At 39.0% G+C, this 25,875-nt stretch overlaps 1 protein-coding gene across 2 annotated transcripts; it reads right to left on the minus strand.

The window, feature by feature from the left end:
- Nucleotides 1-986: 986 nt before the first annotated feature.
- On the minus strand, nt 987-18,513 carry LOC117966152 (uncharacterized). 2 transcript variants are annotated; one of them, XM_059014976.1, is made up of 5 exons: nt 18,155-18,506; nt 17,465-17,549; nt 14,924-15,080; nt 6,061-6,189; nt 987-2,842 (listed from the first exon to the last, which is right to left on the minus strand). In XM_059014976.1, the coding sequence occupies exons 1-5, from the start codon at nt 18,425-18,427 to the stop codon at nt 2,833-2,835; spliced, it is 654 nt and encodes a 217-aa protein (XP_058870959.1). In that variant the 5' UTR covers nt 18,428-18,506; the 3' UTR covers nt 987-2,832. The 2 variants fall into 2 exon arrangements, with proteins under 2 accessions (XP_058870959.1, XP_058870960.1); XM_059014977.1 differs by lacking the exon at nt 6,061-6,189 and having other exon boundaries at nt 18,155-18,513.
- Nucleotides 18,514-25,875: the final 7,362 nt, after the last annotated feature.

Genomic DNA, 25,875 nt, shown 5'->3' on the forward strand with positions numbered 1-25,875 from the left:
GAAATAAAACAGAAGATTATGTTACAGTTACAGCCACATACATTTGTTTGAAGTAGATGTAAAAAATCATGGCTATTACTTTAAATAAACAATTACAAATTAAGTAGTTTTATTCAAATACGCCCAATTTAGTAATATTCTCTCAGTAATTGTATTATGTTATGAGAGAACACTGACACATCCTTCAAAGATGACCACACTTTTAAACAGAGAGCTGCTCGCAAGCAAAGGCACACAAAAAACAGGCTTCCATATATCCAGTCCACATTTCTTTACATATACCTTTTATACTGCTTGCTTGATGAAGCACATCTATCTGATATCTATCCATTGGAATGTCTAATGTAATGATACATTTTGTACTGCTTACCCTTACATCCCTTTCCTTAAATATTGTGTGAACATCTGACACAAATGACCAACAACAACAACACAATAAATAATCAAATCTAAACCACAAGGTACATGATATGCATAGGTGTAATTTACACGGGGGACATGTCCGCCTCACTTTTTCATTATTTCAGATAGAATCATCGTTATGCATGCATCAGCTACAGAAACTGAACCCCCCACCCCCACCCCCCCCCCACACACACACACACACACACACACACACACTTTTGAAACCAAATTTACGCCAGTGATGATCTGGTTTACCTGGGTTTAATGTTCAAAGATGAATAATGCAGTTTTGGAGGTCCATGCGTTCAGTAATAACCCTCAATTACAGATTCCAGCAGTGATGTCAATCACGAAGTTCCTTTGTGAAGATTGCTTAGAATAATAAAAAACTGACCACAGTCTGTCCTTAACCAGAGACGACATCCACTGTAGGTTGACTTTTACTTTCAAAATAACCTTATAAAGTTAGTTTCTAACTGGCTCATTTACAATTCACTACCATTGGTTTTATCTACAATGCTAATATTTGCATTTGGGGCACAGTCATCCACAGTCACAAAATCAACTCTAACAGCACATGGTTTCATGCTCTTCAGAGCACACAAATTTATTACTGATGATATCTAGCTTCTGTTCCAGGGAAAAGCAACATCCTCATCAGACACTTTTATAGTATTCCAATATAGTTTAACTAGGATTGTTCTAATGAAAAATAAAACAATGCTACTTTTATTATCACAATTCTGTATTTTTTCTGTGATGTACAGATGCAATGAGAATTACTACTTTAAGAATGATGAAAAAAAGTGTGATGCAGATTGAACTGACTAAACAGCAGCTTACAGTTTACACTTAATAATAATAATAATAATAATAATAATAATAATAATAATAATAATAATAAACTTTATTTGTTGAGCGCCTTTCATACCAAGAGGTTCAAGGTGCTTCACACAGACCTACAAAAAAGGTAGTAATTACAAATAATATTGTAAAAAGAATAACAAAATAAAAGACAATGTAATATAAAAAGATAGGTAAAATAATATATATGTAGGCCAAATTATAAAAATAGGTCTTAAGCCTTGATTTAAAAATAGCCACTGCGGATGAACTTCTAACATGATTAGGCAGAGAATTCCACAGTTGCGGAGCCCGAATACAGAAAGCAGCCTCTCCTTTCCTTGTGATCCTAGCCCTTGAAACAGAGAGAAGACCACTATCCGTTGACCTCAGCACATGCTGAGGCTGATAGGGTGACAACAACTCAGGCAAGTAATCAGGTGCCAAACTATTCAGTGCTTTAACGGTGAGCAAAAGGACTTCAAAATCAATTCTATATATTACTGGGAGCCAGTGCAAAGAAGCCAGAGTTATATGAGCTCTCTTTTTTGTATTGGTGAGGACCCTTGCAGCTGCATTTTGCACAAGCTGTAGTCGTGATATGGCTTGGCATCTAAGTCCAGCAAACAGAGCATTACAGTAGTCAGATCTCGAAGAAATAAAGGCATGGACTACTTTCATTGCATCGGAAAAAGACTGCATAAGTGACACAGAGCTGAATAGAGCACAGGGATACGTACACTAGAGACACAGAGCTGAATAGAGCACAGGGATATGTACACTAGAGACACAGCTGAATAGAGCACAGGGATACGTACACCAGAGACACAGAGCTGAATAAAGCACAGGGATACGTACACTAGAGACACAGAGCTGAATAGAGCACAGGGATACATACAGTAGAGACACAGAGCTGAATAGAGCACAGGGATACGTACACTAGAGACACAGAGCTGAATAGAGCACAGGGATACGTACACTAGAGACACAGCTGAATAGAGCACAGGGATACGTACACTAGAGACACAGAGCTGAATAGAGCACAGGGATACGTACACTAGAGACATGGAGATGTGACTAGCGCCCCAAGTGACAAAGGAGGTGGACACAAAACACACTGCTCAAGCAAGAGGGAGGAGGATGGGCGCAAACCTGTGACCCCTGACAAAGCAGATGAGCATCTCAACCATTATGCAAAAGAGCCACTCAGCTCATCCTCAGAAGCCACAAAAACTGAGAACCTAATTACCAGAAATCATATTTTAAACAAAAAAAATACATGTTTGCTTAATAATTCTTTTGCTTCTTTTAAAACTGCACTGACCTACATAACTAATGTTAGTGAAAAACAGAAAGACTTACAGAATCATTTTGTTAACTACAAGGCTGGCGGTATTTACTTCCATCACTGTTTATTAACATAGACCCCTTGGTCTTTTAAGTGTATGTGTACATAGTTTGGACAGATTCAGAAATGAATTGTTCAAGGTGTTCACAATCATTGCCTCTCCAAGTACTGTAGGATTCCCAAAGACTCTTGCAGCTCTGCTGTGCTTCATATTCCCGATTCAAAACTCCTTTCAACTACATATTCCTGAAAGAGAAAAAGGAAAGAGAATTGATTTATTACATTCCTTATAGTTTTACTGTTGTCGGGAGTGATGCCCAGGGCTTTCAAATCCATTAACCATTGTTTATAATAGACACTGCTCTCCCATTGTCCATTGAGGTGATCCGTTCTGTTATTACTCAATAATAGAACAGCAAATAAAGAACGGCTGAGAAGATGACACTAATTAATGACACCTGTTCTCAACCACAGGGATGCTTGAGCCCTGCTCTCAAAAACTCTTTCAGTGAACCACAATACTTAACTTACACAAAGGTAATGAATAACTTCTTGTGACAGGGTGGCTGGGCGGTGACGTCACGGCAGAAGCAGGAAGGAAGAACTGACACCAGGCAAGTACTGCAGTTCAAGGCGGCGTTTGCCGTTTTATTTAAATACAAAAAAATAAATAAAATATTCAAACAAAAACACTGTGCTCACAGAGCAAAATAAACAAATCTCGAACACAAAATAAATAAAACACAGGTCAGGCTGGGCAGATTGTCTTCACTGTTCCTATTAATGATGAGTACAAAGCCTCACCCGCTTCGGCCCGTCTCGAACCATTAGAAGCATACGGTGTTGTGAATCGAAGGTTCAGTTGGTTCGCATGAAGCAGTGCATCACGTGACACAAACGCCAGCAGTTCTACGGATCCTCTGAAGCTGCAGACGCTCAGGGTGTTCAGTCACGCACGCTCACATTGTAAAATCTTGCTGACGGTGTTGTAGGTGCGCTATCTAAACGTTTTGTTGGAATATTTATAAAAGAAGACACAAACCACCAATATAACGCTTTACTTCAAATCAATAATGTTTTGTTGACGTAGGTTAGAACTGGAAGGAAGAATTGTTTGTCAAATTACATTTTAAATGAATTTCATCTTTCATTGTTAAATAAAAAATATACATATTCTGGCTACTACTATGTGAAATTGGGGGAGTTTAATTATTGTTCATTATTATAAAAATAAATGTAATTATTATTTGAGAAATAATTGTTAATAAAATGTGTTTTCAAACCTTTGTCAAAGAAGTCTTGAATTCAATATTATTTCATTTTGATACATCAACAAAATAAATACAATTTATTAATATCAAATTGCTATACTATTGAAAAAACACCATTACACCTTAAATATCTTGTTGCTGTTTGTATTATGACTGTGGGATCCGTGGTGGCTCTCTGAGTTTAGTGAGATGAAGTAATCAACAAAGGTCTGGGTTCGCGTCCGCTAAGTCATGTATGTATATGCATTTTTTTTTAAAATAAAAATATATATGAATGTATATGTAGAAATCTTTGCATTCAAGTATATTTTACTGAAATGTAATAAAATAAACATTATTATGATGTTGTGTTTCTATATATTATGCTCTTTAAAAACACTTCTTTTTTCACTTCACTTCATGTCCAATAGGCTTTAATTGACTTGGGGTTACACTTCAAGTATGTTGTATGCTTAAAAATAAATCTGTAATAATCTAGCCATCCGAGAGACACCGATGAGACACTGAACTAATGACCTATTAATGCTATGCCTAATACTAGAATGTCTATACGTTTTGGAGTTGGGCTTCAACTGATTCAACTACATTAGTGCGGAGCTTCAACTCATTCACGAGGTTCATTGCTTCATTGAGTCTTCTAATCATACACGGAGTTCATTGCTTTATTGAGGTTTCAAATCATAGACGGGGTTCATTGAGGCTTCGGATCAGTCACATGATTCAGTGATTCACTACTTCAGATGATTCAAATGACCACTGCTTCATGTGAAGCAAACAAATGACATAACCTGCCTTGAACGATCTGAAGCAAACAGTGTTCCGCATGAAGCACCACATCACGTGATCTGACTGACCCAGAATCAATACAATGCTTTGTTGAAATACAGCCTCGATTACTCCTGGAAGGAAACGTTTATTATTTCTTCCTCTTTTTTTCAATTTGTTTATTTAAAAAAATATCAGCAAATATGATTCTTTTAGTTTTGCATTTTGGAAAATGTAATTATTATTATTTTTTAAAATCTAAAACAAATTCTCTACACGCACACTTCCTCACAGGAGCAGGGTTTCGATCCTGCGCTTGACAAGCATGTCTAATTACATGACTTACTAACTTGTTGCGCCACCGGGAAAATAGCTAACAAATGAAATATCAAATATCTTACTTGTTTCAACACTCATTTCCCAGCCGAGTACATCAGGTCAGATATGCCTGCCTTTCTAAAGCAACATGATCGTGTTTTCGATTGTACAACAATTTCAAATTTCAAGTATGATAATGCGTATGCGTGACTGGCTTTTTTGTTGGGTAATCATATGTGTGGTTGATATATAAACAGATAGCAGAGAAATTATAAAATGTAACTTCATTTTGTAAGTCACAAATGACACTGACAGAGCCTGTAAAAAGTGTGCTTTACTGTGTCTTTCGTGTACATTAGGCTACAAATCATAATTTCCAAATGCCAAGTTCCAAGCAATAGCAGCCTGTGTATAACTCGTGTGTTCAAGTTCAAGTATGTTCAATGACGCGACTCTACCAATAGATGTCACTATGGAGCACGAAGCGCTTCAAGTGATTCGGCTCAGTGTATCTTTTATGAAGCAAATGGTTCAGAGGGTTCAGTGGTTCAAGAGGCTTCACTTTTCCCACCACTAGTTCCTATGTCTATTATTCATTTAAGTTTCGTTTTCTCTCATTCCTCTCGCTCTCTCCACTCTCTCATACACCCCACCCCGAGTGCCGAGAGCTGCAGGCTTTTATATTAGTGACCGAGGGATTAACTACCTATTATTTAATAATCCCCCGGTCACATTCTGCACGAGTTTATTAAAAACTGTGTGGATGGGGCTTCCCATCCACGCTACTAAACAAAAACAAAACATTCGGCTACGCCGTCACAAACAAAACAATAACAAAATATGCCGCGCTTTGCCGTCATATAAATAAAATAACTAAACAAACAAACAAACAAACAAACAAATAAATAAATACAAAATAACACAGGCGGAGGGGGAAACCCTGTTCTAAAATAAACACACATTTAATCAGCAGGGCTTACTACCGCCCTGCTACACTTCTAAATGATTGTATACCAGTAAGTGTGGAGTGTTCTCATGAGTTCCATTATAATCTAATAACACAGATAATGATCTCAATTGCTTTTTTAGTTTGTATAATTGAGTACTCACACAGGCAGAGCCAATAGTAGTGCTGCTATGTAGAGAGCAGTGATGGTGTGAACGGGCACAGGTCTGTTCACCCCACTGAGTGCCGACAGCTCCTCCTCGAGGGCCTTGATCTTAGAGAGGTGCTCCTGACTGCAACACAAAGACAAACACCACAGTGAGCATTGAGACTGACTGCAACACAAAGACAAACACCACAGTGAGCATTGAGACTGAATCCTGACTGCAACACAAAGACAAACACCACAGTGAGCATTGAGACTGAATCCTGACTGCAACACAAAGACAAACACCACAGTGAGCATTGAGACTGACTGCAACACAAAGACAAACACCACAGTGAGCATTGAGACTGACTGCAACACAAAGACAAACACCACAGTAAGCATTGAGACTGAAATGTACAACTCTTGGGTATACCTTCATTTATACTGTAAAACCTAACAAGTTTAGTTTGCTTTAATAATAGTTGTAACAGGAGACAAAAAAGTAAGTTTTAAGACAGAAAAATGTTTTTTCATTTTAAAACATCTGGTGCTACACTAGCTTAAAGAAATCTCTGTTTGCAAGCTGTGCTTTCAGACTGTCTTGCACTTCCTGGGTCAGCTGGAGAGTGAAATGACCCAGGGAGTAACAAACTTCCTGGACGACATTACTTGCAAGCAGAGATTACTTTAATCTAGAGTAGTACCCGATATCATGTTTAAAAATTACAATATATATTTTCTATAACAAGTGTTTCTTTAAAATGCACATTGGAGACATATGTAGCTAATGGAAGTGCAAAACGGGTCAAATGGACTTCTGGAATTATTTTGTGAGCTACAATTACTTTACAGGAAGCTGCTGTGAGTTTGAATTGACCATTGTCTGCTGAGAATAGGAATATTGCGAACTCCTCCTTAACACAACATTTTTGATCACTTATGTATTTATAGTTTTGCATGTTAGTTATTATTATTATCAGTGTAAGGAGTAGGTGAACAAGCAGTATTCACTTGTGTAGGATCGTGTGCTACATAAAATCACAATACTTTGTGTTTTGTGTTTTGTTTTTGTCAAGGAAACAGCTTACCTGTCCTGACCTTAGTTAGGGAAACAAACAATGTCTGTATAGACAGGATCTCCGTGAGGTTTTTGTTTGTCTTTTCATTTCTGTTTAACACTAGAACGACCAAGGCAGTCATTTTGACCATTTTTGGAATTTAAACTTAAATTGCGGTGCCTGTGTTTAAGATACGGAGCTGTGCTTTCCTGACTTCTCCTAAAGATATGTACTAATTACCCTGACAAAAAAAGCATTGCGCAGCTGCAAAAATTAGCGAGATAAAATACTGTCATAGCTATTCCGACCAGGAGCAGTCAGAGCAGGTATGACCGATACATATAAAACATATTATTATTGGTATTTATCAATCAGGACTTGTAGCAATGTATTGAAGTTTGATTATATCAGTCTGCATTGCTCAAGTGAGCAATCTTTTGACATTTCTATTCTATTGTTTCAATGCGCCTCCTGATAGCCCATCAATCAGCCTTGACAGCTCACGGTTACTTTCTGCACTGGTTACTGCAAGTCATGTGTTTTTCTAAGAAATTTAGTGTTACACCAATACACATTGCAAATGGATCACTACGGCGCAGGACAGCAAAGCAGTGTCTGGAATTACTGCACATTTTACCAAACATCGATTCCATGGCAGCAAAGACGAACAATGACAATCTGGCTCTGAAGCAGACTGGACACCAACATGATCCGTGGTCAATGACCTTGGAGTAATTAGAAACTTTCATTGTACTATGCCCGTGGAGCATTTGGTGCCAGAAGCCTGGGTTAATGTTGATAGCTGTGCCAAATGTCCAAAGACAGTCTGAGGTAAGTGCACTGCATATTTTGAAGAGTGCAGGTTCTGTGTGATTTGTGCCAGCACTTAAGACTTTGTAAACGATTGTAAACGAAGCCCATTCTGTTCTAATGTTTATTTATTCTTGTCATTTTGATTATAGTATGTCTGTACAAAAGCTTCGGTTGCGTATATGCGTTTTCTTATGTAGGCAATTGTGACAGGGTTGACAGAGTGGTGACGTCAGGCCAGATACAGGAGCAAAAACAAACAGGCAAATAACTGCAGTGCAAAGGACGCAGTGTGCGCACTCCTTCACGGGAGTGATCGTGAGCACGGTCACAAACCCTGACGACGCCCTGGTGGTGTCCCAAGAGGTGACGATCCCTGTTACGGAGGCGGACTATCCAAGTGGTAGACCCCCTTGAACTGGAGTCCGGTTTTTACTCTCTGTACTTCCTGGCGTCCAAACGAAACGGCAGTCTCCAACCCATTCTCGACCTCAGACAGCTCAATCTGTTTCTGAGGCACAGAAAGTTCAAGATGCTGTCCTCACAGCAACTCTTGTGCACAGTCAGGACAGGCGACTGGTTCACCATGGTGGACTTGAAATACGCCTACTTTCATGTCCCCATACTTCCAGGCCACAGAAAGTACCTGCGCTTCTCCTTCCAAGGAAAAGCAGACAAGTTCCATGTTCTGCTGTTCAGCCTCTCGCTGTCTCCTTGCACTTTTTCAAAGTTCATGAATGCTGTACTGGCCCTTCTGAGACTCAAGGCAGCTAGTGTCGTCCCAAATTGTCACCTACCTGGGAATCCGCTTGAATTCAAGCAATATGATTGTCACTTTGCCAGACGAAAGAGTTCTCAACCTGCCTAGAGCTTTTTCAGCTTGGCAAGAGACTGAAGGTGTCCACCTTCCAACAGCTACTGGGCCTGATGGTGGCAGCTTCCCAAATACTCCCTCTGGGTCTCCACCGAATGCGCCCCATCTAAGTGTGGTTCAAGCGCAAGGTTTTTCAGCCTGCGTTGAGCCACAATCGCTTACTAACAGTGATACGTCACTGCATGGTGACCTTATCCTGGTGAAAACAACTGACCCATCTGTGCCTGGGAGTGGTTCTCGGTACTGTTACCAGGAGGGAGGTCATCACGATTCTGGCTCAGTGTGCAACAGGCAAGGAATCCCTGTGGTACACCACTGGTTACCTCGCTCCATTTTGAGGTTTCTCCTCTAATCAGTACTTTCTGTTTTTCACATGTTAACCACTCCCTAATCCATGTGCATGCATTTCCTTGAATCACTACTGCATTCAGTTTGAGAATTAATCTTTTATGCGGGACTTTGTCAAAAGCTTTCTGGAAATCTAAATAAACCAAGTCGTATCCTTTGCAATTATCCATTGTCGATGTTGCATCCTCAAAAAAATCAAGCAGGTTAGTTAGACACGGTCTCCAGACAAATCTACCCAGGTATTAAGGTGATCCATAAAATGGCTTGATCAACAGTATCAAATGCTGCACTTCAGTCTAATAAAACCAGAATGGAAATAGACCCAGAGTCTGCATTTACCAATAACTTAATGGGACATTTTGGAGTGGAATTTATTTTGACTTTATTGGTGGTTTGGATTGGATTGCCAATAATAGTTCCACCAATCGGAGTGTGGCATACAGTGTGCGATCCCGCCCTCTAACAGACTGGTGGTATGCAGCACAGGTTAAAGAAGCACGCGCTGGACAAGGGAAAGAATGTGTCAAAGTGAATATGAGAATGGCTGCGAGTGATGAAGTCAGTTTGCTTAAAAAAAATTAAAAGCAGACTGGACATTTCCATCAGGAAATCTGGAATTTATGATGCAATCAGAAACTCCGAGGCTTTGTAAACTGTGTCTGCTATTGTGGTACCTGTAGGACTGTTCATTTTTTAGGTTAAGCAGTTCTGTGTTATTTTTATTTATTTTACAAGGGGTTAATTAAGTAGCAGCCAAAATTGTTTATGTTAATTGTTTATTGTTAGAAAATCTGTGATAATGGTGCAAATTTGCTTTGGATTGTTATTGTCAATACGTGTAGATACTACTATCCACCATGCAGGTATCGCAAAGTCCCTAAACAGTATTAAAATAAATTAGTTCTGCACTGTATAGAAAAGCAGATTTTGCCAGTGCTTGCTAGTCTATTAACCAGTTTTAAATTTAAAGCATTTTAGTTTTGGCTTTATTGTTAGTTTTCACACGAAACAACTGTCCTACAAGTACTACATGATACTGTGCTCATTCCACTGTGTTATGTTAATGAACCAGAGCTACGTTTTCAAACTGAGAGTCAGCACATGCCTATCGTCAAAGTGTACTGCAGTTAGTAATCCTTTCCAGTTCCTGATATCTTAAAACTGAAGGGCCAGATAAGAACGAGAAATATTGTAACTCATTTTTAGAAGGCCGCCTTTGTTCTCCAAGTTGCTGCAGTGACATTGTAGATGCTATAACTAGTTACTGTAAATGAGATACTGTTTTAGCAGACGCATTTCATTAAGTAAACATGTATTTGAATGTTTTTTTAAATTAAAAGTAGAAATACAAAACTTGTGAATGTGCTAAGTGATAAATCCCGATTTAAAAACCGTCAATCTACCAAGGTAGCAAATCTGCAAATTTAATACCAGCCAACATTTCCAGTTATACGGTACATTAGCTGCTTAAAGGATTTCCACTATCTTATTAGAAATGTACTGTTTAGCACTGATCTGTACATTCTACTGTGCCCCCAGCATTTGAATAATGCTTTACATTACACTGATCTGTGTGTGATTACATACATAACCTTTACAGTAAAATATGGGTTACTTATGATATATAATGGTAATTAAACCACATATATGCGTGTATGTATAAATATTGCATATTTAGCGGTAGCCATCAGTAATATTGATAAACCCAAGCCAAATCTGAGTACATTTTGACTCATTTTGTCTCTCTTTTTTTTTTTTTTTACCGACACAGAACCAATAGTGCGTAGTTTTTAACGTCCATTAACGGTTGTTAATATTTATTATTTGGGGGGGATTTGCAGTGACACGATGGCTGTAAAATGATTCTGACCTTCACAAACAGGCTTTTCAAGCTCAAATTATTTGTAGAGAAAAAAAAAGCAGGTAGACAGGATCGTCGCTTCAGAAATTGCATTGATTTACTACAGCGTTACTCATCACAACAGCTACGTGTCTCAGGTAAGATTCGCCTCTAACCTACCATGATATAGCTACTATTTTACTGGATTGCAAGTTCGATTGCTAGAAATATCATGCGCACAATACTGTGTATACGGCATGATTATTGAATTGTACCGAGATCTGGTGGTATTGTGTTAAACTGTATTACAGTATACTGCAGTTTTGATAGAGCTAGGCTGACTGAGAAATATGTCTGGGTTTGGTCCGTGGAAAAGGTGGCAACCCTACTGGTGCTGCTCCCCCGAAATATAAACAACCTGAATTTAAACTATATCTGGAGGCGAAATTCCTCTAGTGGCATAGCGGCTACAAACATAAAACCTCTAAATTCACATTTAGCTTAGTAGTTAGATAGACCATGTTTATTTCACCAAAATCTTGTCAAAGTTTAGTCAAAATGTTTTAAATCCCACGATATCGCAATATGGAAATTATCAATATCGAATAATATTGATATCATATCAAAATAGTGTAAGCCTAGCGCAAATAGCTCAAAGCTCAATAAATATTGCCGTTACATCCATTAGCTATAAAAAGTTCAACTTCCTGTATCAGTGGTTTTACAAACGCAACATCCTGTTCTATCACACCAGCACATTTCTGCAATTGACAGAACCTTTCTGTGCATTTTACATTATTCTTGTTTTAAGAAAGATTGAAAAATATTATTGGCATAATACCAGTTCTTTACCCGGAAAGAACCTTAGCAAAGAGGTAGCAGTAATTGCTACCCAATGTTGTTGATGTGGTTGTGTGTTTTTCTCTTGTGAATTTAGAGTTCATGCAAGGTGAGAGACAATGAGCTATCTACAGGCATTGTGAGGATTTCCCTTTATTAAATCTATTGTTCAGTCCGGGGCCTCTGCCAAGCAGAAACTGAAAATTGTGAAATATTCTACTGTGTTCCACCTCATTAGTGATGTTGTTGTTGCTGCTATCAGCCTATTACTATCAAAGTATTTTACATTCCAAAGTCCTTTGAGTTGTTTCCTGGGCTGGAGAAACCCAGGCCTCCGGAAGTAAGCGAACATGATTGTAGCTAACAAAATAATCCCATAAATCTTACATGCTGTGCACTTCCCTTCCTTATTTAGGTCAAATGTGCAGTGTTAGATAGATTTAGATGCTGCACTTACTTAGTCAATTGTTCCCGCCTCTTCAACAGCTTATTTTCTGTCATTAATTAACCAGCTGCTTCCTCTATTGACTGACATGCTTTCAGACAGTAACACTGCTGAGGTGACTAGACTTAGGAAGGAGTGTAACTGATTTCCTAAGAGTAAAACGTAGAAACTGAGAACTTTCTTGAATTAAATGTAGTACTGGATATCACGTTTTAAAATGTACATGTTTGCTTTAACATTTGTTTCTTTCAAAACTGCGCATTTGAGACCTATGTAGCTGATAAAGGAGTGTTAAACGGGTAAGACTTACAGGATTCTTTTTTTGGACCATTACACTTTAGATAAGAAGCTAGCAATGTAACTTGCAGCGCTGCGGAGTAAACCAGCAAGGTGAAATACAACACAGTTGATCTGATACGGCACTATATTATATCATAGTCCAAATAAGAAACTGTTAACCACACACATACAGAAGGTCCTCAAAATCACAGGGAAATCGCACAGTACTTCAAGTTTAAAATATTTGTAGAAAAGAATAAAAGAAAAGATTTGATCAGATTCTAAATGCATGTATAGAAGATTGGTGTAAAATCAAGGCGGACATGATCAGCGCATAAGGGCCAATTTAGTGTTTTTAAATCTAGATTAAAAACTCATTTTTATAAATTAGCTTTTTTAACTTAAGCTTTTGATGTATTTATTTTATTTTTTTACTATTGTTTTTAAATCTTAGTTTTTCCAGTTTTAAATTTAGTGTATTTTATTGTTTAATTCCAATTTTATTACACTTTTTTCATTGTTCTATTTTTACAAACTAGCTTTTTATCTTTATTTTTTTTTCAAATTGTATAATTAACCACATTTTAATTTAAAATTTACAGAAGTTTGTATAAGACTGTTTTTCATTTAATGATTTTTTTTCTTGTTTTGTTGTGTGTGAAGTGTTTGGATCCTTGGGATACAGACGTGCTCAAATTTGTTGGTTCCCTTACAGCTCATTGAAATAATGCTTCATTCCTCCTGAAAAGTGATGAAATTAAAAGCTATTTTATCATGTATACTTGCATGCCTTTGGTATGTCATAGAATAAAGCAAAGAAGCTGTGAAAAGAGATGAATTATTGCTTATTCTACAAAGATGTTCTAAAATGGCCTGGACACATTTGTTGGTACCGCTTAGAAAAGATAATAAATAATTGGATTATAGTGATATTTCAAACTAATTAGTTTCTTTAATTAGTATCACACATGTCTCCAATCTTGTAATCAGTCATTCAGCCTATTTAAATGGAGAAAAGTAGTCATTGTGCTGTTTGGTATCATTGTGTGCACCACACTGAACATGGACCAGAGAAAGCAAAGGAGAGAGTTGTCTGAGGAGATCAGAAAGAAAATAATAGACAAGCATGGTAAAGGTAAAGGCTACAAGACAATCTCCAAGCAGCTTGATGTTCCTGTGACAACAGTTGCAAATATTATTAAGAAGTTTAAGGTCCATGGAACTGTAGCCAACCTCCCTGGGCGCGGCCGCAAGAGGAAAATCGACCCCAGATTGAACAGAAGGATAGTGCGAATGGTAGAAAAAGAACCAAGGATAACTGCCAAAGAGATACAAGCTGAACTCCAAGGTGAAGGTACGTCAGTTTCTGATCACACCATCCGTCGCTTTTTGAGCGAAAGTGGGCTCCATGGAAGAAGACCCAGGAGGACTCCACTTTTGACAGAAAAACATAAAAAAGCCAGACTGGAATTTGCTAAAATGCATATTGACAAGCCACAATCCTTCTAGGAGAATGTCCTTTGGACAGATGAGTCAAAACTGGAGCTTTTTGGCAAGTCACATCAGCTCTATGTTCACAGACGAAAAAATGAAGCTTTCAAAGAAAAGATCACCATACCTACAGTGAAACATGGAGGAGGCTCGGTTATGTTTTGGGGCTGCTTTGCTGCGCCTGGCACAGGGTGCCTTGAATCTGTGCAGGGCACAATGAAATCTCAAGACTATCAAGGCATTCTGGAGCGAAACGTACTACCCAGTGTCAGAAAGCTCTGTCTCAGTCGCAGGTCATGGGTCCTCCAACAGGATAATGACCCAAAACACACAGCTAAAAGCACCCAAGAATGGATAAGAACAAAACATTGGACTATTCTGAAGTGGCCTTCTATGAGTCCTGATCTGAATCCTATCGAACATCTATGGAAAGAGCTGAAACTTGCAGTCTGGAGAAGACACCCATCAAACCTGAGACAGCTGGAGCAGCTTGCTCAGGAAGAGTGGGCCAAACTACCTGTTAACAGGTGCAGAAGTCTCATTGAGAGCTACAGAAAACGTTTGATTGCAGTGATTGCCTCTAAAGGTTGTGCAACAAAATATTAGGTTAGCGGATCATTTTTGTCCATGCCATTTTCATTTGTTTTATTATTTACAATATTATGTTGAATAAAAAATCAAAAGTAAAGTCTGATTTCTATTAAATATGGAATAAACAATGGTGGATGCCAATTACTTTTGTCAGTTTCAAGTTATTTCAGAGAAAATTGTGCATTCTTCGTTTTTTGTGGAGGGGTACCAACAAATTTGAGCACGTCTGTATAAGGCACCCTAGAAATGTGAATTGTATTGTATTGTATTGTATTGTATTGTATTGTATTGCATTGTCCTCACATGTTCTGCTGCAGCTCATCCTTGCTTTTCTCACATTGTTGTTGTTTCTCTCTGCCAGCTGCTTCCTTGCTCGCCACAGCCTCAGCATACTTGTCTTTGGAACTCTGCAACTCCTGGGATGTTTGTGTCAAGGTCTGTTGCAGTGAATCAATTTCACCTAAAGACATAGAAAGATCAACTGAAGATACAACAATATTTCATTTCTAAAGTGCATTTTAAAGATCAGGTTCTCTCAAAGTGCTGAACAACATTTATGAGTGCAAGATAAAATTAAAACTAAGTGTACAAATACTTTTATTTTAACGGCTATTTCAGCCTGCTACTATTACTCCCTGGAACTCGTCACTCCTCTCTCTCCAGACCTTTGACCTCCCCTTTATAAACATCCAGTTCAACACATACCAGAACACAACACTGTGTCAAACCTAACACCACATCTCCCTTCCTGAGAGCAAGGGTGGGCTGCCTTTGTCTCGACTGCTCCTTAAGGGGTTATTCTGCCCTTGTGCTGGAAGGCCTGTTGCTAACTAAGTTTTTATATTTTCAAACGTCAGTTTTGTAATATCAGAAATTCCTTATTCGCCTTTTTTTAGTTTAACAATGCTACTGAGATTGCATAACATACAAATAACGTTATACAGTAATCAGTCATGTATCTGCCTGTCACATATCCGCCGTGATCAAGCTCTTCAGCAACGTCACCCTCGTGTACAGTGCTAATGCAAAATGGCTACAGGAAAGCAAAAGCGAGTTGTGCTTACAATTGAAAGTTGTTTTTTGTAACCCTATGAATTTTACTGCTGTGTAAATCACCAGACACTAATGTAAGTGTATATAACACTGTGGCAGGGCAGGAGCTCGGTGCATGGATGGGTTTTTGTGTAAATGTATTTTGTAAATAGTGTGTATTTATTGTAATTAATTAATGAAGTACCTGATGCTCCTGGGAGAGCATCTACTACAATGAGGTAGTTGTTGCTGTCAGGCATGAACCAATCTGCTCCTAACCTCTACCAAGGCCATTCGGGTAGCTCTGATGGCATTGGAGGTTCTGTGAGATTGGTGCGTTCTTTGATACATGTTCTGCATTTCAGAAGTAGCTTGTTGAGTTGTTGGTAAGACCAGGCCACCATACAGCTTGTCTTGCTTGTTCCCTGCAGTTAGTGTGGCAGGATAGTGTCAGGAATGCGACTCAGAGACAAGAAGCTGCAGTTTAAAGTGGTGTTGCGCACATTTATTAAAGAAACACAAATAAAACTGGAACAAACACAAAATACAGCACCAGTGAAACAGTTGCCTACTCCCTCTCCCAGACAAAGAATTTCTCCTCCCTTAAAAACATGTGGCCACTCCCCATTTAGCACTCAATTACCTAACTGGGGAATGGCCACACCTGTGATTGCTGGCTGGGACACATTCAACCCCATCCCTGCCAGCTTTACATTCCCACACACACACTATTTACCTGAAGGGCTTTCGCCCTGCTGTTTCTCATCGCTGCAGGAATCTCAAGTCTGGTTCCTAGTAGTAGAAGTTCATTCTGTACTGTTAGTAATGCTTGCTCTGTCCAATACAACTTCAAGACTCTGTCAAGTCTTTGTTTGTCTGGTCAGCCCTCGGTGCAAAATGTCATGACTTTAGAACACACAATGAGCTCTGATGATACACAGGATAATACGCAAGAACCTTTTTTTTTACTTTAAATTTGTATTTGTGCCATTCTTAGTTGTCCTGCTTACCCCCTAGGAAGTATCCCCAGGGGTATGCATACCCCCAGGTGAAAATAATACAAACTGCTTTAAATAAGTTAACTGCATGTATGTATATGGGGTGCGTTGCGCCCCTCTCCGCCTTCCATGTGAGCTCAGTTAGAGCCACTGATGATACTAGAAGTCAACACCTTACTGCGGTAGGCAATGTCAGACATGGATTGGAGGAGACGTGATTGCACTCGCTACCAAAGGGGTCATGACTGAGCGCTGAAAGAACCATAAAACAAAACCGTGAGTGTTTGTATTTGTTTTGTTAATCACTGTTTTATTTGTATTTAGTAGACGGTTAACAACTGTCGTTGTTCCAGCCAGCATTAAAACCCGGATTCCAAATACTGCACTAGTCACACAATAACTGTGTGTTCACTACCAGCACTGGAGCCCCGCGAGGAAGGACGCGGAGCCGTGCCTGTATCTTTGTGTTATTATTTCAGGAGCACTGCATCACCTCTACACCTGGGCACTGCAAGCCACTTTGCCACACCCCCTAAATGATGTTTGCAGTCATTCTGAGTGTTTGCAGTCACTGCAATATGATGATGTATTTATTGTTAAGCTGCTCTCATATATAAAATGCTTTGTCAGCCGAAGTGTCTTTATATTAAGCACCAGCCATCAAGGGCACAGCTGTGTACAAATGGCAAACCTCCCAGGCTTTGTAGTCTGAGGTAAGCACGGGTCATCAGCTGCTAGGAGGAGATCCATTACAAGTGTTAGCTTAGCTTCGACACCAAAATCAAACACATGCCCCCTCCTCCCCCTCAAGTACCTTGCATATGAGTTTCTTTTGCTGTGATTTTGGCAAAGGTCAAGATTTCATTCTGCAGTGTAGTGAGATTGTCGTGTAAAACGATCTGAAACAAAAAAAACAAACAGAAATTTACTATTAGTATTTCAGAACAATAAACACACATTGTAAAGTAAATCTTACTTTAGAAGTTAAACAAAAAGGTAACATATAACACACGCACGCACGCACACATTAAACAGTAGATTTCAAACTCCCCTACACAGCCAAAAATAACTGCATTCCACCAAAAACAAAACAGAAGAAAATGGAATTCAATGCACTTATTGCTCCCAATTCTGACCTATACATTCTTTCAACTGTATAAAATAAGAATAAAGCTTTTGCTGTGTTAAAGAAATAGTGAAAACAAAGCTCTTTTACTGCGTTATTAAATTAACTGTATACCAGCACTGGATTTCAATACCTCAAAATCTCAAGTGTAAGTGGAAATTTAAAGAAACATTTGCTAATGTTTAAATTTGCATATCAGATAATAACATGTAGTCTTTCATAATGTTCCTTTAACTACATTCTGAACTATTAAAACAAATGAACCAAACACAAAGTTTTTTGGGGGAACAGCCAGACAAGCTGACAAACAGCAGCACTTCATGTAGTACTGTTGTTCTTCATGGTTGCTCGAGGTACAGGATAACTTGAGAAGCTTACCCTTTGTTCCTGGCACATGATGAGAGATGAGTTGACTGTCTTCAGGTTTTTTTCACGCTCAGCCAGCATTGCCTGTAGTCTAGTCTGGTTTTCTCTGCTCATCTCCAACTGAAATTCCACTTTTGCCTCCTCCCAGTCAGAGGAGTTAGAGAAGTGTAAATCACTCTCATTATTTTTCTTTACTGCAGAAATGGTAGCCACTATTGCCCATACTATCAGAATTACTAACAAAACTCCAAGGCACAAGTTCTTAAAGTTACATGATCCAGCCATTCTGGTAAAAAGAAATGGATGTCTAGATAGTTCGCCTGGTTCTTTGTGACTAAGAGGGAGTTTTGCTTAAAAATCTACACTGTGCTGTTTTTGGAACTCCCCCAATCTGCAGAATGTTCATTAAGTTGCACAACAGGAAAAGGGTGTGCTTGCCATGAAAATGAAACTTTTAGGAGGATTAATATTAGATATATATAACAAGAATGAAATATGTAGTAGAACTCTTGTATGCACTTTAAGAACATTGTAAATGAATAGGGGATGGTTCTGGGGAACACAGAAATAACCAATGACTGAGACATCAACACAGAGGGGGAATTACAACTAACTTAAAGTAGCATCTAGAGCATCCTGCAGGAGAGTTTCACTTGCAATTAATCAAGTGCCTCCAGACAGACTGTAGGCAAGTTTTAACATGTTCTCAATTGCAACAAACACAATGGGCCTCATTTACGAAACGACACTAAATTTGGAATTAGCGCGCACTTAAAGTAGTGTGCAATGAATCTAAATTTACTGCCCTGTTTACTAACAGAGAACGAATTCATTTACATGCACGGTATTTGGCTAATTTACATACCATACCGTGCACACTACATGCATTGTGAGCGATAATTTAATGTGCACAATAATGTCCGTGACTACACGTGACCTCCTTCATATAAAAGCCCCAGCAGTCCAGGCGTATCTTTTGGTCAGTAGCGAAAGGTGGAGGTGGTTTACATTGACCGAAAATGAGGGATCAACAGACACAGCACTCAGCAGCAGAGGACAGGCATTAGTTTCTAAAATTGCATTGACTGTTTTGAAATTCTTCTTTAAAACAACCCGCCTCTTTAATATAACACATGGATTCAACATGTGCAGTCTGCATTGTATGAGTGACATTCCCATTAAGCCAATCACAGCTCACAGAGGTAGTAAAATAGCCAATCAAGTGGCACGCAGGGTCCGTTTCCCCACGTAAACGTCTAACAGCACAGGACACCTCATTTTGATTGGACTAGACAAGCGAAGGCTTGTTTAACCTATTTATTTTACTTTGTATAAAATTTAAAACCAGTAGCCAAAAAGTAGGGGGAGATGTCATGGAAGCGAAAGATGGAGGCGGAACACAGAAGATTCTTAAATCATTAATTAGCCAGATTATTTTTCCACTGAATAATTTTGACGACAAGGCAATATATTTGCAGTGCAACGGTTGCAGTTGTGAAAGATAGATTATAGCATACACAGTTGATGTAGTATGCTAACGTCAGTCTGTCTCGTAACACGGTTGCTGAGCACATTACCTAAATGGCAGGTAATATTAACTTTAATGTTATTGAAGCGCTTTTAAATTTAAGCATGAACAACGCAACCACAGGAAATGACTTTTCTTTTACTTCAAGAAGCCATGGAAAGTGCAGAATTACCTTGGAAGAAACTAACTGGGATTACAACAGAGTGTGCACAATATATGACTGGGCAAAAGAGTGGACTGGCTAGCAGAGTGCTGGAAAAAATTAAAGAAAGACATGCAGAAGTACCAATTTTCTTCCAGTGCATTCTGCATCAACAGGCATTTGTGGAAAAGTTGCAGAATTAGAACACGTAATGAGCATTGTTATCAAGAGTGCCGGAAAAGAAGTCATGTGTCCCGCCAGAATCAGAAAAAGTGTTTCTGTTTACTAAATTGCATTTTCATAGCTTGCCAGTATCTTTATTCAGTGCTGTTAAAAACGTTCTATTTTGAAATATAAATTACATGTTGAGACTTAGCATTATATGCTGACAGCTTTTTTTTTTTTTTTTTACTGTTTGAGATTTCCATTGGAAGTAAAATACAATACTCTTCTATTTCCTCCATTATATTACTTTTGTTTAACAATAACTGAAAGCTGGTTTTTAAAAGGTTTTTTGTGAACAGGAGCTTCTGACATCATGTTGGAATAAAACATAATAAATCACTTATTAAGACAAGAACAAATAGTTTACTAGTTGCCAATGCATTGCCCTGTCGATTAGTTTACTAGTTGTCAATGCATTGCCCTGTAGATGATCTCTGATTCTCCTAACAGCAGTCTGCTAGTAGACACAGATCTACTGCACTCAGATTGCTGCATCACACACAGAAATCGAAAGTGAAACTTCAGTTTTTCAGTGGAAACAATCTTCGCCAACAGCAGATGCCAGCAGTATTAATCATATCCTTTACTCGTTACTTAAAGAGATAATAACTGAGAGCAAACAACTGTTGAGCTCTACGTATTTAACTTTTTGTTTTCCAGAATTTTGCACCAGTCCTCAACAAATTTAGGTAATGAGGGATTATTGTATGATTGTGAGGACACTCTGTATGGGATTATTGTGTGATTGAGGATGCTCTGTAATGAGGGATTATTGTGTGATTGTGAGGACACTCTGTAATGAGGGATTATTGTGTGATTGTGAGGGTGCTCTGTATGGGATTATTGTGTGATTGTGAGGACGCTCTGTAATGAGGGATTATTGTGTGCTTGTGAGGACGCTCTGTATGGGATTATTGTGTGATTGTGAAGACACTCTAATGAGGGATTATTGTGTGATTGTGAGGACGCTCTGTATGGGATTATTGTGTGCTTGTGAGGATGCTCTGTAATGAGGGATTATTGTGTGCTTGTGAGGATGCTCTGTATGGGATTATTGTGTGATTGTGAGGACACTCTGTAATGAGGGATTATTGTATGATTGTGAGGACACTCTGTAATGAGGGATTATTGTGTGATTGTGAGGACACTCTGTAATGAGGGATTATTGTGTGATTGTGAGGACGCTCTGTATGGGATTATTGTGTGCTTGTGAGGATGCTCTGTAATGAGGGATTATTGTGTGCTTGTGAGGATGCTCTGTATGGGATTATTGTGTGATTGTGAGGATGCTCTGTAATGAGGGATTATTGTGTGATTGAGGATGCTCTGTAATGAGGGATTATTGTGTGATTGTGAGGACACTCTGTAATGAGGGATTATTGTGTGATTGAAGATGCTTGTAATGAGGGATTATTGTGTGTTTGTGAGGATGCTCTGTAATGAGGGATTATTGTGTGCTTGTGAGGACGCTCTGTATGGGATTATTGTGTGATTGTGAGGACGCTCTGTAATGAGGGATTATTGTGTGATTGTGAGGACGCTCTGTATGGGATTATAGTGTGATTGTGAGGACACTCTGTAATGAGGGATTATTGTGTGATTGTGAGGATGCTCTGTAATGAGGGATTATTGTGTGCTTGTGAGGACGCTCTGTATGGGATTATTGTGTGATTGTGAGGATGCTCTGTAATGAGGGATTATTGTGTGATTGTGAGGATGCTCTGTATGGGATTATTTTGTGATTGTGAGGATGCTCTGTAATGAGGGATTATTGTGTGATTGTGAGGATGCTCTGTAATGAGGGATTATTGTGTGATTGTGAGGACGCTCTGTATGGGATTATTGTGTGCTTGTGAGGATGCTCTGTAATGAGGGATTATTGTGTGCTTGTGAGGATGCTCTGTATGGGATTATTGTGTGATTGTGAGGATGCTCTGTAATGAGGGATTATTGTGTGATTGAGGATGCTCTGTAATGAGGGATTATTGTGTGATTGTGAGGACACTCTGTAATGAGGGATTATTGTGTGATTGAAGATGCTTGTAATGAGGGATTATTGTGTGGTGTGAGGATGCTCTGTAATGAGGGATTATTGTGTGCTTGTGAGGACGCTCTGTATGGGATTATTGTGTGATTGTGAGGACGCTCTGTAATGAGGGATTATTGTGTGATTGTGAGGACGCTCTGTATGGGATTATAGTGTGATTGTGAGGACGCTCTGTAATGAGGGATTATTGTGTGATTGTGAGGATGCTCTGTAATGAGGGATTATTGTGTGCTTGTGAGGACGCTCTGTATGGGATTATTGTGTGATTGTGAGGATGCTCTGTAATGAGGGATTATTGTGTGATTGTGAGGATGCTCTGTAATGAGGGATTATTGTGTGCTTGTGAGGACGCTCTGTATGGGATTATTGTGTGATTGTGAGGATGCTCTGTAATGAGGGATTATTGTGTGATTGTGAGGATGCTCTGTAATGAGGGATTATTGTGTGATTGTGAGGATGCTCTGTATGGGATTATTTTGTGATTGTGAGGATGCTCTGTAATGAGGGATTATTGTGTGATTGTGAGGACGCTCTGTAATGAGGGATTATTGTGTGATTGTGAGGACGCTCTGTATGGGATTATTGTGTGATTGTGAGGACACTCTGTAATGAGGGATTATTGTGTGTTTGTGAGGATGCTCTGTAATGAGGGATTATTGTGTGTTTGTGAGGATGCTCTGTAATGAGGGATTATTGTGTGATTGTGAGGATGCTCTGTAATGCGGGATTATTGTGTGATTGTGAGGACGCTCTGTATGGGATTATTGTGTGATTGTGAGGACGCTCTGTATGGGATTATTGTGTGATTGTGAGGACGCTCTGTAATGAGGGATTATTGTGTGATTGTGAGGACGCTCTGTATGGGATTATTGTGTGATTGTGAGGATGCTCTGTAATGAGGGATTATTGTGTGTTTGTGAGGATGCTCTGTAATGAGGGATTATTGTGTGATTGTGAGGACGCTCTGTATGGGATTATTGTGTGATTGTGAGGATGCTCTGTAATGAGGGATTATTGTGTGATTGTGAGGATGCTCTGTAATGCGGGATTATTGTGTGATTGTGAGGACGCTCTGTATGGGATTATTGTGTGCTTGTGAGGATGCTCTGTAATGAGGGATTATTGTGTGATTGTGAGGATGCTCTGTATGGGATTATTGTGTGATTGTGAGGATGCTCTGTATGGGATTATAGTGTGATTGTGAGGACGCTCTGTATGGGATTATTGTGTGATTGTGAGGACGCTCTGTAATGAGGGATTATTGTGTGTTTGTGAGGATGCTCTGTATGGGATTATTGTGTGATTGTGAGGATGCTCTGTATGGGATTATTGTGTGATTGTGAGGATGCTCTGTATGGGATTATAGTGTGATTGTGAGGACGCTCTGTATGGGATTATTGTGTGATTGTGAGGACGCTCTGTAATGAGGGATTATTGTGTGTTTGTGAGGATGCTCTGTATGGGATTATTGTGTGATTGTGAGGACACTCTAATGAGGGATTATTGTGTGATTGTGAGGATGCTTTGTAATGAGGGATTATTGTGTGATTGTGAGGACGCTCTGTATGGGATTATAGTGTGATTGTGAGGACGCTCTGTAATGAGGGATTATTGTGTGATTGTGAGGACACTCTTTATGGGATGATTGTGTGATTGTGAGGATGAGGGATTATTGTGTGATTGTGAGGATGCTCTGTAATGAGGGATTATTGTGTGTTTGTGAGGATGCTCTGTATGGGATTATTGTGTGCTTGTGAGGATGCTCTGTAATGAGCGATTATTGTGTGATTGTGAGGACACTCTGTATGGGATTATTGTGTGATTGTGAGGATGCTCTGTATGGGATTATTGTGTGATTGTGAGGATGCTCTGTATGGGATTATAGTGTGATTGTGAGGACGCTCTGTATGGGATTATTGTGTGATTGTGAGGACGCTCTGTAATGAGGGATTATTGTGTGTTTGTGAGGATGCTCTGTATGGGATTATTGTGTGATTGTGAGGACACTCTAATGAGGGATTATTGTGTGATTGTGAGGATGCTTTGTAATGAGGGATTATTGTGTGATTGTGAGGACGCTCTGTAATGAGGGATTATTGTGTGATTGAGGATGCTCTGTAATGAGGGATTATTGTGTGATTGAGGATGCTCTGTAATGAGGGATTATTGTGTGATTGTGAGGACACTCTGTAATGAGGGATTATTGTGTGATTGAAGATGCTCTGTAATGAGGGATTATTGTGTGTTTGTGAGGATGCTCTGTAATGAGGGATTATTGTGTGCTTGTGAGGATGCTCTGTAATGAGGGATTATTGTGTGTTTGTGATGATGCTCTGTATGGGATTATTGTGTGATTGTGAGGACGCTCTTTATCGGATTATTGTGTGATATTGTGAGGATGCTCTGTAATGAGGGATTATTGTGTGATTGTGAGGATGCTCTGTATGGGATTATTGTGTGATTGTGAGGAGGCTCTGTAATGAGGGATTATTGTGTGATTGTGAGGAGGCTCTGTAATGAGGGATTATTGTGTGATTGTGAGGACGCTCTGTATGGGATTATTGTGTGATTGTGAGGAGGCTCTGTAATGAGGGATTATTGTGTGATTGTGAGGACGCTCTGTATGGGATTATTGTGTGATTGTGAGGAGGCTCTGTAATGAGGGATTATTGTGTGATTGTGAGGACGCTCTGTATGGGATTATTGTGTGATTGTGAGGAGGCTCTGTAATGAGGGATTATTGTGTGATTGTGAGGATGCTCTTTTTGGGATTATTGTGTGATTGTGAGGAGGCTCTGTAATGAGGGATTATTGTGTGATTGTGAGGACGCTCTTTAACAGGGTTCGAAATGAGCATCCGCCCACCCGCCAAACGTGGGTTAATTTGGTCTGTGGCTGGTAAATTTCACACTTATACGCCACAGTGGTGGGTATGTTTTTGTACACTTAACATCGCTCGACTGTTGTTGAAGAGCAAGGTGACTGGCGATCATCGCTGTCGTGTCGCCATGCAATTTATACTTTCTACTGGCAATCGCCAAACTCAAACTGCAGTCGCTGACCTCGCTGCTATGGTTATTAAATGCCAAAATGGATGACCGGTTGTTTGTCGAGAAGCTGCTCAGTGTTTATCCCTGCGTATATGCAGTCGATAGAGCTGATTATAAAGATCAGATGAAAAAGGAGAACGCATGGGTATCAATTGCTGAACAAATGCAATCAATTTGTGAATATTTTAACCTCACTGAAAGTGTAACTGGTGAAGTTTTAATTGTAATACAGCGACTGCTGTTTTAAACACATTGTATATTACGAAGTGCCCCAGGTCCAACACAATGTTGTTATTATTATTACTGTGCTACATGTTTTTGTTTTTCAGTATAGGATAGCACCTACAATATTTTCTGTTGTTTTGTGTGCTACAAACTTTAAAAAAAGGGATTCAAATGATTGCTAGTAAACTATAATGCAACCACGTTAAATAAAGTAAATTCTTATTTGGTATTTATGATGAATAAGGATATGATTTTGTCATGGAGGTCACGGAAATCGTGAAAATCGTGAAGTCTGAAATCTTGGAAATGGATGTAAACTCTGTCCCTTTTAAATGCTCTGTAAAGTGCCTTTTTTCGCTGAGTGTTTTTTTTAAATTGATCTATTAAACCATTTTGGCCATTTTGTTTTAGATTTAGATTTGTCTACTTTTGGGATGTAATTGTTTTGCGCCTCTAGTACTACATTTTTTAAAAAAACAGCCATCCTTTTTCTGTGGATGTTTTCTCTATTTTACT

This window comes from Acipenser ruthenus, chromosome 49, assembly GCF_902713425.1.
Source record: "Acipenser ruthenus chromosome 49, fAciRut3.2 maternal haplotype, whole genome shotgun sequence".
NCBI lineage: Eukaryota > Metazoa > Chordata > Actinopteri > Acipenseriformes > Acipenseridae > Acipenser > Acipenser ruthenus.

What these genes read in the sequence shown, in the direction of transcription:
- LOC117966152 (XM_059014976.1), bottom strand. Translation starts at nt 18,427, where the DNA reads ATGGCTGGATCATGTAACTTTAAGAACTTGTGCCTTGGAGTTTTGTTA. An exon ending in AAAAGAAACTCATATGCAAG is followed by an intron (nt 15,081 to 17,464) that starts GTACTTGAGGGG and finishes CTATGTCTTTAG; the next exon opens with GTGAAATTGATTCACTGCAA. An exon ending in GATGAGCTGCAGCAGAACAT is followed by an intron (nt 6,190 to 14,923) that starts GTGAGGACAATG and finishes TTTGTGTTGCAG; the next exon opens with TCAGGAGCACCTCTCTAAGA.